General features: G+C 36.5%; 1 protein-coding gene across 2 annotated transcripts in view; it reads right to left on the bottom strand.

The window, feature by feature from the left end:
- Positions 1-20,606, bottom strand: part of HOOK3 (hook microtubule tethering protein 3) — a 70,268-nt gene that overhangs the window by 48,994 nt on the left and 668 nt on the right. Inside the window, exons 2-5 of one of the 2 annotated variants that reach the window (XM_070742337.1) lie at positions 10,704-10,789; positions 7,334-7,406; positions 3,986-4,036; positions 526-658 (exon numbers count right to left, since the gene is read on the bottom strand). In XM_070742337.1, coding sequence (XP_070598438.1) covers positions 526-658; positions 3,986-4,036; positions 7,334-7,406; positions 10,704-10,789 — 343 coding nt within the window. Of the gene's footprint in view, positions 1-525; positions 659-3,985; positions 4,037-5,977; positions 6,054-7,333; positions 7,407-10,703; positions 10,790-20,606 lie in introns of those variants that run through there. The other variant, XM_070742338.1, reaches the window with a different exon arrangement.

Genomic DNA, 20,606 nt, shown 5'->3' with positions numbered 1-20,606 from the left:
TTTATCTGAAACGGTATAGGGCATGGGTAGGCAAAGTCGGCTCTTCTATGCCATGTGGACTTCAACTCCCAGAATTCCTAAGTTACCATGATTGGCTGAGGAATTCTGGGAGTTGAAGTCCACAAATCATAAAAGAGTCAACTTTGCCTACCCCAGGTATAGGGCAATGATGGCTAATCTTTTTGCCACTGAGTGTTGAAATCACTGAAAAATCAATCTGCAATAATTGAATGATTCAGAAGTGCACAGAACTTCTCAAATACTCATTACAGCAGTCTGGTCAAAAAGATGCTGCTGTTTTAAGGATTCCCATGCAAATCTTAAAACACCAATGCCTTCTTTTTCAAGTTGGCTCACTATTGACTCATCTGGGTCAAACAGAAAACATTAAACTAATTGTCAATTTTCTTAACACTCACCAAAGAAACTGGAAAAAACAAACAAATGCCGTCTGTGTTAATGAAACAAACGAAAGCTGTGTATCTAGTTTGAATAATGTACTATTTTAATAAAATACCAACTAACCTTGTTTTTGTTCACAGTTTACAGCACAGCCTAAAATAAGCTGAAGCATTCTTCCAAGCTCTGCTGCATCAGAATGCTCCCCAATCAAGTTAACATCAGGAAGGATAAAATCATTAATCTGTTGCCCCAAAATCTGTGAAAGGATAAAATTATATTAACATATTTCCAGGTTTCAGGGCCAAACTAAACATAATTGCAGGATTAGGAATCTAATGAGAGGAAATTATATTGGTATTTATTCTGCAGAGTAACTACCAGCCAGATGCATAAATCATTCCTTCCTGAATTTTGCAAATCTAGTTAGCTAATCAACTAATAGAAACCTTTTGTTTCCTTATCTCTGGCATATCTATTTCCTGTTAATAAAATCTTTATCCCCACACCAGACATCTAGTCAAGCTCTCCAGCTGAGGAATCAAAATGGTTGGGTTATTCTTAAATGGCTCAAATCTAGAAGTTAGCTTATCTTTACAGTACATACCGTGTTTCCCCGAAAGTAAGACAGTGTCTTACTTTCTTTTTACCCCCAAAAGCCCCACTACGTCTAACTTTCGGGGTATGTCTTACATTGGAAAAAAATTGAAAGGGTCGCGTTCCCAAAGGCATCTCCCCAGAGTCCAGAAGGGCAGCCGCGGGACAGGAGCCTCGTGAGCCCTTTTCCAAGTTCACCCTCAGGGCTCCAAGCGGCGTGCACGCGTGGAGCCGCAGACGCATGTCGGGGAAGCGTGTGTCTGGAGGGGAGGAGCCGCTCTGCGCAGTTGGGCAGCCCCACCTGCCTGCCGGAAAGGAGGCGGGCGAAGGAGGGCGCAGCTCCGGCCGCTTGCCTCGGAGCCGGTCGGCCTCACTGGCCGCTTGCAGCCGAGCCTCAGCAGGACTCGGTTGCTGGGACGAGCGCCTTCGCTGCAAGCCGCCGCCCGCTCGGCTCGCTTCGGACCAGCGCCGTCCTTTGCTTTGCCAAGCCGGGGAAGAGGCGGTGGCGCCGCGGCGAGGGGCACGCGGGGAGCTTGGAAGCGACGTCATCGGGCTCCCCCCCGGCAATACCCCCGTGTTTCCCCGAAAGTAAGACATATGTCTTACTTTCGGGGTGCGGCTTATATTAGCCCACCCCCCTGAAACCCCCGATACGTCTTACAATCGGGGGTGTCTTACTATCGGGGAAACAGGGTAGTTAATGCTTCATGCTATTCACTATTCACTGCATACAATGCTTATTCGGTCTGGCTAATGTATAGAGGTTTGACTGAGATACATTTCCACAAGGGGATTAAGCACTATTGCACAAGGGTTGGCATTAACACCAAATCCTTTTACTTGTAATTTAAACAAGCAACATTCTTTAGGTGTAAATATGATTCAAATGAATCTCTTTTTAATGTAAATACTATTTTTTCAAATAGTTTCCCCTGTACAATAAACATCAGAGTGATGGTTTACTAAAACATTTTACCAAAGAGTACCAGATATTTATTCTCTCACTCTTTTTATGAAATCTGAATGGAATATATAAGCATTCAAAGTAAAAAGCAACCCAATGGAAAGATTCAGAATTTCATTGGTTTTTTTTTCCATGACACAAAATGATCAGTAAAAACAATTTTTGATGCATCAATCTTATTTCACATTTCTTTTAGGAGAAAAATTTGTAGCCATTCTAGCCAATTAAAATTAAGGACCGTTCACAAAACAGAATAAAACTCCCATTTTTATATATTTACCATATTGTTCAAACCAACTACTTTTTATCAAGAATTCTATTAAGTGTGTTCATGATCATCTTCATTAGACTGATAAAGTACCGTATATACTCGAGTATAAGCCGACCCGAGTATAAGCCGAGGCACCAATTTTTGCCACAAAAACTGGGAAAATGTATTGACCCGAGTATAAGCCGAGGTTAGAAAATGCAGTGGCTACTGGTAACTTATAAAAATGGAAAACAATAAAATTACATTAATTGAGACATGTTTTAGAATATTTATTTTAAAGAAAACCAGTAAACTAGCTCTGTAAATTTAAAAGAGGGTAAACAAATTAACAATATTAACAATAAATTAAAAAGTAAAAAAAGTAGCTCGATCAGGAACAAAGCTAAAACCTAAGAGTTAAAATCCTTCAAAACTGGATTCCTTCTCATCATTAATTGGATTTACATTATTGTTCTGTTTTTATATATGCTGTGAGCCACCCTGAGTCCTTAGAGAGGGATTGCATACAAATCCAATTAAATAAACAAACAAACAAACAAATAAATAAATAAATAAATAAATAAGTGTATCCAAAGAAGAGCTTCAGCATTAGCTGCTGTGAGGTTATCAGCATAGAAAACCAAATAGATAGATAGATAGATAGATAGATAGATAGATAGATAGATAGATAGATAGATAGATAGAAATAGATACAGATAGATAGATAGATAGATAGATATAGATAGAAAGATAGATAGACAGACAGACAGACAGACAGATAGAAAAATAGATAGATAGATAGATAGATAGATAGAAATAGATACAGATAGATAGATAGAAAGAAAAATAGTTAGATAGAAAAATAGATAGATAGAAAGATAGAAAAATAGATAGATAGAAATAGATACAGATAGATAGATAGATGATAGATAGATAGATAGATAGATGATAGATAGATAGATAGACAGATAGATATAGATAGATAGAAAGATAGATAGACAGACAGACAGACAGAAAAATAGATAGATAGATAGATAGATAGATAGATAGATAGATAGATAGATAGATAGATAGATAGATAGAAAGAAATAGATACAGATAGATAGATAGGTAGATAGAAAAATAGATAGATAGAAAAATAGATAGATAGAAAGATAGACAGATAGAAAAAGAATTCCTGTCTAGCTCTGCCTCATAACACATTATTAGATCCTATCCAAGCAAGGACAGCAACTACCACAAAATACCATTTTTTAAACAGTTTAAATCCTTTCAAAGGAGGGGGAGGAGAATCTGACAGCAGGGGGCCTTTTTAATCCGACTAAGGGCAATACAGAGACAGCAAGGAATAGTTACTCACCATTGCTTTTTTCCCCTCGGTTGGAGCAAATGGCTGCCTCGTTTGCTTGAGCTAGGGAGAGGAACTACGGCATGCAAAAGGGGACAAAAGCTGGTGCCTCCTCGCTCTGGCTCAAACAATGGCGCCCTCGTGTGGTGACTTTGTCAATGACCCGAGTATAAGCCGAGGCTGTTTTTTTCAGCCCATTTTTTGGCCTGAAAAACTCGGCTTATACTCGAGTATATACGGTATATACCAAGCTTTCAAAACATGCAAGCCTGCAATAAACCATTTATTTAAAAATGCTCTTTTTATATATTTTAAATGTAGGCAAGATATTTTTTAAAAGAAATATAAAATCTTTGAAACAATTATAGTAAACTAATTTGCATATTATACTCAAAGAAAGGAATATTTCACATATAAGAGTTCTTACTTCATGGTTGTAATCCAAAATTCCTTTTAAAATTTTCTTCAGATTGCTCACCTTAGAGTGAAAGAAAAGCAATTAATTAAAAAAAGAATTATCCAAAATTACAATTAAAACTGAACTTTATAAGAATTTGTTATAACTTAAAGCAGGGGAGAGGGGGTTTTGTGTGTGTTTTGTGGAGGGATTTGCCAAAAAAGTCAGTAAAAAACCACAAAATTATGATTCCATATTTTTCTGGTTTCTAGATTCTGTTTGGTCACAGGAATACAAAAAAATCATCATCATCATCACATATAATAGTGATTGTTTATATCTCTAAATCTTTATTACCATATATTCAAATAAAAATATTTTGAATATTCCTATTACAAAATATATAAAAGCAAAGATTCAAAATCGTATATTTATTGGGATTAGTATAATTTCCAAAATAGCCTCAACATTAGTAGTTGTTTCAGATGGCTGGAGGAGCACATGAAAGCTATTAGATATGCCCAAAATATGATTTCATTTAGGGTTTCTTTGTTCTATTTTTTAAATGTTTCAAACCATTCTAAACAAATCCATGAAAGTTTATAATTTTCGTAATTAGAAAACAATATATTAAGATCTTAATGTCCTCTGCTTCCAATCTTTAAACATTTCTCATTAGAAACTGGAACCTGCATATGAATTCCTCATTTTTTTCTAAATACTGTAGTATGACATTTTTGGCAAAGTGTCAAGACCAATGAAAGGGAATTCAATATTGTAATAGCAATCTAGCAACTGAAGGAAGCAAACTTTCTGCATAAACATGAAAGATTTCAAGCAAGTTCTTTTTAACCTAAATCAAAGAAAAATATGGTGCCAACTTAGGATGTGGTCTTGAGTCCCAAATAATAATAATAAAGAAGTCCAATTCTACCCTGATATTGGATTGAAAACAATGAAATAAAGAATTCAAATTCAATAATATTTTTGTTGCTCTCTGGAGGGCATGAGATTCACTACAATTCATATATCTTAGGTCTGTCGTGTTAATTATTCTTGTGAATACTGTATTCTTCAAAATCCTTTTAAATCAAAACTTCATTCCATTACTATTTAGTTAGCTTTTAGACTGACATTTTGTGTTTTATATGCAAGTTCTACAAGCCACCTAGAATCCTGGTTTCAAGTGACAGGCAAATTCCATAAATAAGTAGGCAAACAAGCAAACTTTGTAATGAATAATTATGTTTTGCTCTTCTACTCTTGGGCTTCCCATCCTGGGGGGAAAAAACAGCAAATTCTTCCTTGTAGAAAATAAAATAGTCAAATGCATAAATAAGAAGTAAAACAGCACACAGTCTAAGGATAGCCTTCAATTAAATTCATATGTCTTTGGGTCATCCAATAGCAATATTTGTTGTATAATTATATGCCTAATAAGAAAATGCCACACAAAGATCACTATTTGGTTTCATAACATGCTGAATAGTGTGTGGTACAACTGAAGAAGGATGTATCAGCTTGTCTCAAACATATAATTATTGATGTTTGGGCCATGTTTCACAATGAGTCTTAATTAAATATAGTTTCTGAAGACTTAAAATGCATTAGCAGTGCCAATAATTTTGCATGTTCTAATTTGATGGAAAGACTATGGTCAAATGTGATAGCCAATATTTCAGTTTTTTCCCACTGATACAAGAGAACCTTAAGTTTCCCAGAATTTGATGTTGTGTCTCAGAAGGACTTAAATGTTATTACATGGAAACAAGAACCATCAAGAACTTTAAATCAATCATGAATCATCACAAAACCAGATTAAGCAAAAAATGTAATTTATGTGTACAGTGATCTGCTAAGACTAAAGATCTGCCAAGAAGCAATTAAGCAAAGATTCAGCAAAAGCTTTTCAGACTTTAAAATCAACAGAGTACTGAATGCAAATGTGCAGCACTCCCTTCCCATTGCATGATTTTCACTAGTCAAGAGGAGTCTGGGACTTGAGAGAATCTCCCATTTTACCTCCACATCTGCAGGTAAGACTGAAAAAGACTTCAGTGGGAAGAAATTTTTGGCTTTTGCCTTCTGCAAAACTGTACTGCAAACATAAAAAGGAATAATTTAACATTTCAACCTATACTAGAGAGCTTGGTCAACAACAAATATCCAATCATTAATGTTTCTTCTGTACTTAAGGCAGTTTATTTCAAATTCAATTTGGGTTTTCTGACAGAATAAAACAAGCTCTATTTGATAAGGTATCCCTAACTATTTTCTTATGGACAAATATGGTTAATCAACTAAGTAAATATTTTGTTTTTATCATGGGACAACAGGCCTGATAATGCCAGTTGATAATACAATAAATTTATTTAAGATACAAGATGACTCTGAAAATCAATTCCGTAAGTTTGTAGAATAGAGCAGCATAAAAATTATGTAAATAATAAAATATATGAAAATATGCTCCATTTGAAATTTTCAAATAGTGGTACTACATGGCGGCAACCATTTATTTATTTTATTATTTAGATTTGTATGCCACCCCTCTCCGCGGACTCGGGGCGGCTCACAACAAGGCATAAACAAATCGTAACAAATCCAAATAAATTTAAATATTTTAAAAAGTTTAAAAAGAACCCCAAAAGTTTAAAAAGAACCATGTTATCAGAAGCCTCGATAAGTGCTATTAGGAGGGGGGAGCGCGGGTCATATCGATGATCACCTTTCTTTCTTTTATGTAGTTTTCTTCTCCATACAAAAGCCCCAGGAAAGATTAATAAATAAAACTACTAATACCTTACATATGCAAATGCAGATTTTTCATAATTAAATGAGTGTTTATCATTGTTGTCAGGTGTGAACAACCAGACCCACACATAGACTATAAGGTAGATACAACTATTTTCTTCTGTTAAAAAGTGTGATTGCTAACATGTTGTAAGCTGCCCTGAGTCTAAGGAGAAGGGTGGCATTAAAAAAATCAAGTAAGTAAGTAAGTAAGTAAGTAAGTAAGTAAGTAAGTAAGTAAGTAAGTAAGTAAGTAAGTAAGTAAGTAAACAAATAAATAAATAAATATCAGTATCCCAGACTAGGTAAAGCAGAATGAACTGGATTAAAAATTCTACAAGGAAATATTATTTTGTTTAAAAATGGTAAATATATGACATGAAGTTGCATGGGTTTAAACTAGAAGCTTCAAATAATTGACAATAAGAGTTATTAAATATTTAATAATCCTTAAAATTGAAAGGACATTTTATTGCTTTTTCAATAGACTCCTAGCTGGAATCTTGCAGAACTGTATGCAAAGCAAAGCAAAACAAACAGTTGTGATAAACTGACCCCCACCCAAAATGTAATAAGCAATAAAAATACCTTCAATCTCCAATTGTCTCCTACTTCTCTTTTTATTCTATTTAGCCAATTTTCATCAAAATATACTGGATCGCTGAAAAAATAAAAGCAGAATATTTTGTTAAAAGTATTTTTTTTTTCAATCTCTACACACACACACATTATACCATGTCTACTTATATAAAATTTAAATATTTAAAAAATAGCTTTTACGCTATATTCTATGGCAATCAAGATGATTTGGAAACAGTTTCCAGAAATTTGAATAACACTTAAAATATTTTCATTTAACATGAAGCACAAACTATTCACATTAAATATAAATGTTTACATTTTATTACTATCCCACTTTTTACATTCCAAAATATTTGATAAATTAAGAATATTTTTCTTTTTTATACCAAATTATATAAATCATTCACAGGTTTATACCTATTTAAGTCCTGCCTATAATTCTATTCCTATACAGCTAGCTATTCAAGTTATCCAGAAGATTTGATAATATCAGAGTATAAATTTCCAATAAAAATGTATTTATTATGCACTTACATAATTCATATAATAAATCACCAGAAGCACTGTTAGTAATTCTCTTTGAAAATTTATTTACAAAATTTTATATTTAAGAAAAGCATAAATCAGAATTCCCATTTTTTCATAAATCATGGTTCACCAAAACTAGAGCAATTACTTTTAACTGACCTTTATACACAAATATAAAATAACAAGTCCAGATATGAGAAAATGTGATGCATCCATTTTAATATTGGAATTTTTTAGTAATTTATTCAAGAAGAGTAATTGATCATACTTTATCAAACTATTTTTGAATTGTTATCTAAATTTCCACGGCTCAGCTATTATTACTTGGATGAAAGTAAAATATAACAAGTTCCATATTATATAATTTAATAATATATTTCATTTCCTTGTTATATAATTTATCCTAACATGACACATCAAGTGTATTATACTACATAATAAGCAACGTATAACAAACTCTGCTCCATCTAACTTGCCATACTTGAAATCTTTTATGAATTACTTAGAAAACTCAATATCTTACCTTCCTCAACTCAGGGCCCTGGGAAACAACCCTTTTCAAATATATAATCTGCCAGTGCCTTGCTAATCTCATCTACTTAAATGAATTTTGATAATAATTGCTAAATTGGTGGTTTTACCTCTAGTTCCCAGTGTATTGCTGTTTGCTGGTCAGAAGAAAGACAACTGTCAGTCAAAATAATCCAATATCAGGAACAAAAAAATCTAATAATATATCCTTTAGTATCACTGTTCCTGTAGTTCCTAGCTATCTCTAGGATCAGCTAACAGCAGGTGATGCTATCACATATGTCTAATGGATTAGTTTATCTCAGTAGGTAAGTCTACTTTCTTCAACTTTATGCTATACCTGTGCAGACCATTATTTTCTTTGCTATTCTCTTTTTATCCTTTGTTAAGTAAAGTAAAAGTTTTAAATGTTAGGATCATCCAACATAGATTAGAGCCTTACATGAAAAGATGCCAGATTTTCTAGGCTGGCTTCAGAAAAGGCCAAGAAATATGAGACATTAGTGCTGATGCATGCTGGGTAAATGAGAAAGCCAAGCACAGTAATACCAACAAGATGTCCAAATGTATTCATTGTTTGTTTCAAGCTTTCAATTGTATAATTTACGTCTAGCTGTAGAATGTATGTGTTTTGAAAAAAAAATGCCATTCTCACATGAAATCTAGAGAGAGGCTAGAAAGCCACAGTTCGGAAAGAACACAGTGAGAAGGTCAAAGAGACAAGGCTGTATGCACTCCCCTTATTTATTCAATCTGTTTGTAGAACCTGCCTGTCTATTTCAGCAATAGAGACAAACACGTATTTTACACTGTCTCCAACATACCAAGTCATAACAAATACTACTCTGGAAAAATAGCAGTACTGTATAGACATTTTATTAAACAAACATTCACTGGCAATGTTTTGCCATTTTCTAATTACAGCATAATTTAGTGAACATGCAGATCTTTTTATTGTTTAATACGTATTTTTCACCATCTCTTGCTTTTCCCATCTTAGAATATGGGTTTGGGGTTCCTCTTTTTTTCCTATGGAAGGTACTATACAAGACACATATTTATTTCATTGGATATAAGTCCGCCCACTGGACTGGGTGGCATAGAAGTCAAATAAAAAAATAAATAAATTTAACACTGAATAAACTGTTGTATCGTATAACCAAATGTAAAAAACCCCACCCCCTTCCCAGTAAAGGAAACTTTGATGGAATGTATTTACAGTGATCCCTCTATTATCGCGAGGGTTCCGTTCCAAGACCCCTCGCGATAATCGATTTTTCGCGATGTAGGGTTGTGGAAGTAAAAACACCATCTGCGCATGCGCGCCCTTTTTTTTCTATGGTCGCGCATGCGTAGATGGTGGAGTTTGCGTTCCCCGCCGCCCACGCAAAGGGGAAACCCCGATTCGGCTCCTCGCTGCTGCTGCGCTACCGAGCAGATCAGCTGCTGGGCGGCCGAAGGAACCTTCCCTGGGTCTTCCCCCTCTTGCTGGCGGGCGGGCATCAGCGAGGAGCCGGGGTTTCCCCTTTGCGTGGGCGGCCGGGAAGACCCAGGTTGGGGGTTCGGGGGGGGGTGCTGGAAAGCCCCCCAGGCTGGCTGCGACCTTTTAAAACAGCCGCGCCGCTTCCCAGCTGAATCCTGAAGCCAAACTCGGAAGTTCGCCCTTGGCGTTTGGCTTCAGGACTCAGCTGGGAAGCGGCGCGGCTGTTTTAAAAGGTCGCAGCCGGCCTGGGGGGCTTCCCAGCACCCCCCCGGGTGTTCGGGGGGGTGCTGGGAAGCCCCCCAGACCGGCTGCGACCTTTTAAAACAGCCGCGCCGCTTCCCAGCTGAGTCCTGAAGCCAAACACGGAAGTGGGGTTTTTTTTAATTAATATTTTTTTAAAAATTGCGATATAGTGTTTCGCGAAGATTGAGATCGCGAAACTCGAGGGATCACTGTACTTTCAATATTACATTCTCAGGGGATCAAAAAAAAACAACCCATGTAATTTCTAGAATTAATAGCCTTTCATATTAATATGATAATTCAGCAAATATTAATCTTTTTACAACACTCTCATTAAAGTTTGATCTTAGTATAAATTTCTTCCTAAATTATATTTCTCTTATCTATATATTGGTATTTCCTGTGCTTAAAAAGTCTTACTTTAACTAGCCTGTTCATTAATTCAATGAATTCAGTTCTTACTGTCTTAAAAAATCATTGCCCAATTGTAAAAAAACTAAAGGTAATAAAGTGAAATAGAAAACTGACACTATTTTTCACATGCAGAAAACTGAATATGAATAAATTATTTACAAAAAAAAATAATCTTACATCTTTTGAAGTACTTGAGCCATCACAACTCCATTTGTTAAATCTTCTACAGTCTGGCATGGTGTTTCAACATTAAATGTCTGAATCTGAAGAGAAATAAAGTCATATTTAGTCAAGCTATCTCAAATGCATTACACTAATACATCAAGAGATTTCAGAAGTTGTACAAAGCTGTAAAGTTGTACAAAGAGCTGCTGGAAAAAGTTAAACGAAATAAATAAATAAATACAAGATTTTGAAGATTATTGACATAATTAATGAATAGGTGAATTTATTTATTTGAAAGACCCTATTTTAGTATCACATCTCCAGAAAAGGAATTCTTTTTTTGCCCTTTAATTAGCTTCAGTGGATTAAATATAGTGTAGTAATATGTATAAAAACAACATTTGAAAATATTTATTCATATGCAAAAATCATGACTAGTTATAAATCTTCCCTCAGAAATGAAGCTTATTTCAAAGGAGACTTTTTAAATTTGTCCTTTGTCTATTTAAATCAAAGATTTTGCCAATTTTTTTTGCTCTAAGAATTCCACTAGGGTAGTATCTGCTAAGAAATTACTGAAGTGTTTACTTGATTCTGCCCTAAAGAAAGAAATTCACAAATATACAACATAAAGCATGGGTTAATGTTTCTTTAAGAAGTAACATGGAGTTTGGCCTCTCCTATCAACCGCCGGGCCGTGGACCAGTACCGGGCCGTGGGGCATGTTGCACCGGTCCGCAGAGTTAGCAGCTGCTGTGGAGCTGGCGAGTGCCAAGCTGTTCCTGTCTCTTTCCCCTCCCGTTCACTCAGGAGCGCTGTTTGCCTCGGGCCGAGAAAACTTTTGCTTGCTTGCTTCCTTCCCTGTCTTTCTTCCCTCGTCGAAAGTGGTCTATTTCCTCCTCGCAAAGCCCTCGCTCTGCCTGCAGCTCAGACGGAAAGGCTTTGGCATTGTGCAGCTCTTTTTTTGCTAGGCTTTCCCGGGGGCCTGGGTGGGAGCGAAGCCAGGGGTGGGCGTGTGGCCATGAAGCCCCCACCACCAGCTCTGGTAATTTTCTTTTGGAAGGATTCCTTGCTTCAAGAAAATTACCGGACCTGGCAGTGGTGGGCGCTCCAAGCAGGCAGCGATTGCAAAGGAAGGCAACTGTGTCCGTGGAGGCACCTCCCCCACCTCTGGGATTATTTGCTGCAAACCCAGCCGGAGCAGGCGGTGGAGGGGGGGTTCCTCTGAAACTGATGGAAGGAACGAAGCAAGCAAGCAAAAGTTTTCTCCCTCAGATGGACCGCCTCGGCTGGAGGCAAACGGCGGTCCCGAGTGAACGGGAGGGGAAAGGAAACCATACCCTCCTAGCCTTCCTCCCTCTGTCACCTCGGCTCCCCTGCAAAATTAAAAGGGGGGGAGGAAAGAGAGGCAGTGGAACGATAAGCTACACCCCCATGCTTAATCCCGTCCCCCAACCACACCCCTTTCTGCCCCCACCGGGCCATAGAAAAATTGTCTTGGTGAAACTGGTCCCTGGTGGAAAAAAGGTTGGGGACCACTGTTCTATACCAAAAAGAGAAAATGCATTCTATAAAATAGTCCGGAAGAGGATGAAAGAAGCTAAAACCCAATGGCAGCATACTTAGCTTCCCCTCTAAAAATGAACTTTTTAAAAAGCCCCACCCTCTAACAAAGCAGTTCTCCATTTTTCTAGATCATATTTGTTTTTTGCCATTCAATTTGTTTCTAGTTCTATTCTTGATCCCAAATGGCAAATGAAGAAGAAACTACCAGAATATTTAAGAGGTCTACTTCCTTTTATTAAGCAGATGTTAAGGAATATGTTTAGTAATTTATAAAAATGGAGGCACTGCAGCATCATTGATTTGTTCTTCAATACCTTCTGACTATTATAAAGCTGACTATAAAACAGAAAAAAGTTAATAATAATTGACAATGTTTTATTAATGGTTTTGAGTCAACCACTCTCTCTCAGCTCAACCTATTTCAAAAGGGTTTTTGAAAAATAGGAAGAACGAATATTATGTATGGAGGCTTGAGTTGTAAGCAAATAACATGGGATCAAGTTAATAAACAAGCAAATACAAATTGTCAGATATTTCAGTTAGGCTTATTCTACAACTACAATATCTATCCAGTTGACTAAAGTTCAAGAGACTAGAGAAATAGTTAAAATGGTATTTATAAAATATGCCATCATTGTGGTGGAGGGGTACGAATGTTGTCTGGTGGTGGGCACAAATCACTGAGCACTTGTATGTTGTGTGTGTGTTTTATATATTTTAAAATCAATAAAAAAAGTTATTTTAAAAAAAGAGACTAGAGAAATAATCAAGTTGAGAAGAAGTCTGATGCGGAATTGGGAAAGATAGTGAACTCGTGATGAAATCAACATACATCCACTAAATGGAATTCCAACATATAAACTGTGTTTAGGGAGTATTTATTTATTTATTTGTTTGTTTGTTTGACTTATATGCCCCCCTTCTCTGAAGACTTTAAAAGTTAACATTCTGAATGTTCAATATTTCTACATAAATATGATCCAGAACACTATCTGTTCTCTACACAAGTCCTAAAAGTAGATAAAGAGAGTACCATGTCAAAAACATTATACCGTATTTTTCGGTTTACAAGACGCACCTTTTTACACACACACACCCCCAAAGAGGGTGAAAATTTGGGTGCGTCTTATGCATCGAATGTAGCCACACCCACCTGCCGGCCCCCATCCTTTGGAGGTTTCCAGCCTCCGCGCGTCACATTTTTGGGCGGTTACAAGCAACGGAGATTTTCATTTGGAAGTTTAAAAGAAGCTTTGTATCCTCCTGGAAGCTGCCATCTCATAAACACATTGCTGGGCTTCCCAGTAAGCCCCCCTGTGCCTTTGCTGCCTTGGTCAGAGCCCGATTCTTGAAGCGGGAGGGAGGGACTTGTTAGGCGAAGGGGGCACTGGGTGAGGGGCAATCACTATTATTATTATTATTATTATTATTATTATTATTATTATTATTATTTATTAGATTTGTATGCCGCCCCTCTCCGAAGATTGAGTGGAAATGAGGATGCTGCTGATCTTGATGCTGATAGGCAAAGGCAGCTATGTATTTATGTCCAGCAAATATATATATATATCTTTGCTCTCAAATACCGGTAATTGATATGTATCCCCTTGGGTAGCAATATCTGCTATGTTTCTGATAACTATTGATCAATCCTGCACATTATCTTTGAGGAATTTTAGCCCATTCATCTTTAGAGAAAATTCAGGGGATGTTGGCAGGCTTTCTTGTGTAGAGAACAGATGATGTTAGATTACATTTATGCAGTGATATTGAAAATTCCAAAGACCTCACAAACATTTAAGAAACTCTTTGTATGTGCAGGTTGTGTCACAGACCAACACAAGAGCTAAAATCTGATTACAGCCTCAACCATTTGATTTGACTTCCATATGAATTTTTATATATATTCAAAATACAATATCTATATAAAGCAGATGTGTCAAACGCAAGGCCCGGGGTGCTTAGATCTGGTCTGTAGGGCCACCCTGGAAACAGCAAAGGACTGGCCCATGGTGCTTTTGCCAGGAAAAGGTCCTCCTGAGCTCCGTTTTCGCTGGCAGAAGGTTGCAGAAGGCCGACACAGCCGAAAATGAAGCTCAGTAACCTGTTTTCACTGGCAGAGCGCTCGGGTCTACAGGCGCCCCCAACACAAGTGAGATCAAGCGGCCAACCTCACCCTGGCCCCCAAGGTCAAACACAACCCTTATGAGGCCCTCAATGAAATCGGGTTTGACACTCCTGATATAGAGCACCTGTATGAGCCAAGAAAATAAATGATGCAATATAATTCCCGGAAAAATTAAATACCAAAATTAAAACATATTCTTCCGGATTATAAATCCTTGACCTTCGACCACACTTGAGCCTAAAATTTTTGTTGCTAAGCGAGACATTTGCTAAGTGAATTTTGCCCCATTGTACAACCTTTTGTTGTTAAGTGAATCACTGCAGTCATTAAGTTAATAATAGAGTTGTTAAACTAACCTGGCTTCCTCATTGACTTTGCTTGTCAGAAGGTAGCAAAAAAGATTACATGTAACCGAGACACTAAAACCATCCTAAATATGAATTAGTTGTCAAGCATCCAAAGTTTGATCATGTGACCATGTGGATGATGCAACTGTGATAACTGTAAAAAAACTTTCTTCAGTGCTGCTGTAACTTGAAACACTTACTAAATTAAACGTTGTAAATTCAGGTCTATCTGTACATATTTTTTGTTGAATTATGAAATTTAAACATCTTTGGATCAAAATATAATAACCATTCCTCACCAATTCTGAATTGCTAATGCTATATACAATCACATGAAAACATTTAGACAGCCCTAGTCTAATTGTATGTTTCAAGGAATTCTTAAGAGAAGAAATGCTGACACAACTTGCATGCGGTACTTAATTAAACAGGAGATCTTTCTGAAAATTTGAATATACTTGACATACACAATTGTTCTCAGCACATACCACTGAAAATAACTTCATTTAATAGAAACAGGAATATCCTTGTATAATGGCACATAAAAGTATAAACAGTGATATGTTTGCAAATTTACTTTAAAGGCAGTGTTTCCATATTGAGATGGAAAACCACCACCCCCGGAAACCAAAAATATTCAATCAAAATCCATTAAAAAAACAACTACAGGAAGTTAACACCCTGAAAAAAGGGAAAACATTTTTAGTCTGCTTATTTTCACTTAAATGCTAAATGGTTTTATTTCGAAATGTTTTAACTGAACAAGCCCGCTGCCCTACTGCCCATTTAATCCACTGTAACCATTGTAACCAGTTCACAAACAGGTTAGCACACTTGGGTGGACATGAGAAGTTTTCTGAACATCTCAACTTCAGGTTTAATACATTTTGTAGCAGGTAGCTGACTTTGGTACATGTCAAATTGTAAACAAGATCAGCCCTATTTATAATGGATGGCAGAATTACTTTTGAACCCCATGGCTACAAGTTAGACTGATAAGTCAAATGAAAAAAAAAAAACCCTCTTGAAAGAAAGTAAATGGCAAAGCACTTCTGCAACATTGCCAGAAAAATTGCATCATGTAATTACTCTTCCATGACTCAAACGTAGCTTAGCGGTCTCTTAATCTAAATAAGCTTTTGGTAATTTTGCAGAATAATCCTCCTCTAATTAATTATAATCCTTTGGAGTTATTTTTTATTGCAACTATCACAACCAAGCAAAACTTCTACAAAATGCAATAGGGGGTCTTTTGCTGCTGCATGCTCCTTGGACATAGCAATATTTTATTGATTAATTTTATTACTATTAGCTGTCTTAAAATCAAAGGAAATAATATCATTTATTATTTATATACAGTACTAACATTTTTCACAAAACCAAGTGTGCCAACAAGAACAGGTACAGCAAACCCTTTCAGACATCATATTTGTAGTGCAACAATACATGTTTTATCAAATCAGAAATTACTTAATTGGTTTATAACAGTGATGGCAAACCTATGGCATGTGGAGCCATATCTGCTGGCACTTGAGCCATTGCCTTAGCTCAGTTCCAATATGCATGTTTGTGCCCGCCAGCTGATTTTTGGCTCGCACAGAGGCTCTGGGAGGGTGTTTTTTGCTTTCAGAAATTCGGGAGGATGGGGGAAGGCATTTTTACCCTCCCCTGACTCCAGGGGAGCCTTTGGAGCCTGGGGAGGGCGAAACACGAGCCTACTGGGCCGACCAGTGTTGCGAAACAGGCCGTTTCCAGCCTCCAGAGGGCCTCCGGGGGCTGGGGGAAGCTGTTTTCGCCCGCCCTAAGCATTGAATTATGGGCGTGGGCACTCGCACATCTATGATAGCACGTGGCCAGGCTCTTTGGCACCTGAGGAAAAAAAGGTTCGCCATCACTGCTTTATACTTTCCTCTTCATTCTACCTCTTGTGTAGTCTCTTTACTTCCTCAGCACAATAAATCCAAATTTCTTTGTAGAATCTGAACTAAAAAACCTGAAAAGTTCAAAATTTATTCAGCGCATTTCTCAGTTTAGTCAATGACACATAGAATTCCCAAATTAAAACAGAAAAAGAGTGTACAGGATCCATTCTTAATCTAATAAATCAGGAGTTTTCAATCTATTTCAGACTATAGAATCTGTTCCTTTAAAAAAAACTATTTAGAACACTTGATGAAAAGGCAAAGAAACAAAAAACAGGATCCAGTCCAGTAAACAGAGTATTATTATTTTTTAACTTTTAGTCTTTCCCAAAATCCTGTCATGTCTCATAGAATTCTACAGAATCCAAGTTACTAAAGTTACAGAGAACAGTTTCAAAACCCCTGCAATAAACCATGATGTACCAGAATGTTTAAATTACATAATTTTTTTAATAAAAGTTGGCTCTCACTATATAAAATAGTATTGAAAAGTTTAGTACTATTTTAATCTTAGCTGCAACATAGTAATCTTTTAATTAAGTTATAAGCAGGTTTAATAAATGATTATGAGCATCAATTTTTCTTCTCAAAAATTACATTGCTTTTGAGTTTTAAGAAATGGAAAAAAATAGTGGCCTATAAGACAGGCAGCTGATATTTTTCCTACAAAGGCTGACTTTCAGAGTAGGCCTCAAAATACTGAGATGGGGATGGAGTTACCATCCACACATAAGAGTTCCTTGATCTCTCTGTTTTCAGTACTGAATATTGTTGACTCATTCTAGTCCAGCTGTGGGAGTTAGCAATGGGAGGCACAAGGCTTCTGGCATTCAGTTCCTTTCTTAGTAGTCGTTTCCAGTTAGTATTTGCAGTGGTGGGAGAGATCATGTGTGTGGACCCTCATATGTAGGGTATTTCAGGACTCAATCCTCTACTCTCTCCTGTTCAACATTTACATGAAACCATTGGGTGAGTTCATCCGCTAGTTCAAGGTGATCATTCCTTTGCTGATGAAACCCAACATTACATCTTTATCCTGAGCAGTGCAGTTGAAACTGTCAGTATATTGACTCAGAGCCTATAAGCTGTTCAGGTCTAGACAGGACAGAATAGACTTTGACTCGGTCCTACAAAACTGATTGGCTGTGGCTGTTTGGATCCCTGGATTGTGGATGTTAAGACTGGTGTGCAACTTGGGGGCCCGTCTGGCATTGCAGCTATGGCTTATAGTTGGTGGCAGCAGTGACCAGGAGGGTATTTACAGATTCATTTTGTGCACTAGTTGCACACTTGCCACAACCATGAGGCCTTTCTGACAATGACAAATGTCTTGATCATCTCTTAATGAGATTACTGCAATGTGCTGTACATGGGGCTGCCCTTGAAGATTAATCCCAAAGACTACACCTGGCAGCAGCACAAGCAGTCGCAATAGTAAGCACATAAGGAAGTAGTTTTCAGTCTCCTTTATTTACCAATAAAAGTATTACTAATTTATTTTCCAATATAATCTAACAAAAGTAATTGGAGGAATTCTAAAATAATTTAGTGAATTATACTCCAAACTATACCATAAGTCAATGTTTTATAAACATTTTTTCAGAATTGTGGTGGATTCTAAAAAAACTTTATTTACATGGGTTATGATGTTTATCTATATTTACTGTATTAAAAATTAACATTGATACATTTGCTGCTACTACCACTTTTCACAATTGTTGATGGGATTTTTACTACATCATTTTTCAATTTAGTTGTTGATCTTGCAGATCCTTAAAGGTCTCGAGGATCTGAGGAATTGTTAGACTGCATTTTGAGAAATGCTGCCCCAATGTCTATAATGTCATATAATTTATAAAATAATTAGTAATGTTTCATGCCACATGAAATAAGAGTACCATGAAATAATTAATTATAGAATCCAGGAAAAGACATTTCTAGGAATATTTTAAATCAATGATGCCTTGATACTGAATTGTTCACTTCCAGAAGCATTTGATGCTTTTGTCAACATAATGAATGCAACATCATGTGGTTGGAATGCAAGCTCTCCTCTTTCATATATGTACATGTACAAAAGAAATGGGGCTTGCAACACCATAGTATATTACTTTCATTCCCCCTCGCCTGTCCTCTCTGTTGATTGTGTGTATATTTTTATTTAAAGTCTAGATGAAATCTAAAGATAGTCTATTTGTAAAAATATATTTTCTTCATAAATTTAATCAAGAGCAGATCATGCTTAAGTCTGCAAACACTTATTAATTAAGATCCAATCATCCAGGCCAAAGGTATCTTAAAGTTAAATCATGGCAACTAGACCAAAGTTTATTAAAGTTTGTTTTCATTATTGGGCAGAAATTCCTTGCAGTATAGCAAGAGTTGGTTCCTTCCAATGAGTGACTCTCTGCCTATTCAAATTTTTATTTTGACTGAAGAAGTTACTTGGATGAGTAATGAAACATCTCAGTTTTTAATACATTTTTGTCCAGTTGTCATGATTTAACCTCTTAAAATAGATTTGCAAATGGCAGTAACTCATGCAATCACACTTGTAATTGAAAATTTTCTTTATGAACGAGCCCTAACACTTCTTTTGGGAGGACTAGGATAATCACCAATAAATGTGGTTTTAATATGGATTTATGTATAGCAAGAATGTAAACATTTTAAATGCCCACACACCTACCTAGCTGAATGCGCACAGACTGGTTTGGATACAACCCTGAAATACTATGCATGTTGGGACTCATCTTCTCTCTCCATGGTACCTTACAACATCGAGAGAAACACACAATACATCTTCAATATAAAACTGCATCTTTGTACATCAACAAACAAGCAGTCCTGTAGAAATAACTCCTCTCTCCCATTAGAAATGCTTATGCGTGCCCTACATGAAAGGAATGCAGGAGACCAATTCAGAATGCAATTGCAACAGGATGTAGTAACAGAGTACAGAGACAGCAAACAAAGTATGGTTATACCAAACTAGATAATGTTTTAATATTCTTGGCTGGACAGATTCCAAATAATATTTCAAATATAGATCTTCACCATTCTTGCAAAGATTGTAAATAATCTCCGGAGGCATAAAAATATTAACCATCCTGCAATGAGCAATAAGTCTTAAATAATACGTATCTCTAAAAGGTTAACTCAGCCTTCCATTCTTCCAACATCGGTAAATAGAATACATGTATAATAGAATTCTTTATTCGCCAAATGTGACACACAAGGCTCCAGTGCATAAACAATCTCAGTGTACATACAAGCAGTAAGGGATAAATCATGATCACAGTCATCACAAAATACATTCACAACAAATCATAAGATATAAACACTATTTACATTGCATGTTTTATCTTTTTTGGTTATGAGCTGCCCAGAGTCCCTTGGGAGTTGGGCGGCATACAAATTCAAATAGGTAGGTAGATAGATAGAGTGAGTGAGTGTGTGAGTGAGAGAGAGAGAGAGAGAGAGATTAGTTAGATAAATGGATGGATAGATAGATAGATGGATAGATAAGTTAGATAGATAGATAGAGATTAGATAGATAGATAGATTAGATAGATTTATTTCAATTTTTTTTTTAATGTTGCCCTTCTCCATAGACTCAAGGGGGCTTAAAACATGTTAGCAATAGCACTTTTTTAAACAGAGCCAGCATATTGCCCCCATAATCCAGGTCCTCATTTTACCCACCTCGGAAGGATGGAAGATAGATAGGAGAACCTAGATTATTGGGGTGACAATAGGCTGACACTATAAACCACTTAGAGAGGGACTGTAAAAGCACTGCGAAGCGGTATGTACAGTATAAGCCTGTGCGCTTATTGTTTCCTCTGCCTCTTTCTTTCCAGGATTGTATAGCCACGAAAGTCAACTTTTTTTTTACCAACAACAGAGAAAGAAAAGTCCCTACAGCATTTGAAAGACGTGAAATGCATTT

This window comes from Erythrolamprus reginae, chromosome 2, assembly GCF_031021105.1.
Source record: "Erythrolamprus reginae isolate rEryReg1 chromosome 2, rEryReg1.hap1, whole genome shotgun sequence".
In the NCBI taxonomy this organism is placed as follows: Eukaryota; Metazoa; Chordata; class Lepidosauria; order Squamata; family Dipsadidae; genus Erythrolamprus; species Erythrolamprus reginae.
The sequence above is the reverse complement of the archived record's forward strand: the minus strand, read 5'-3'. Positions and strand labels throughout refer to the sequence as shown.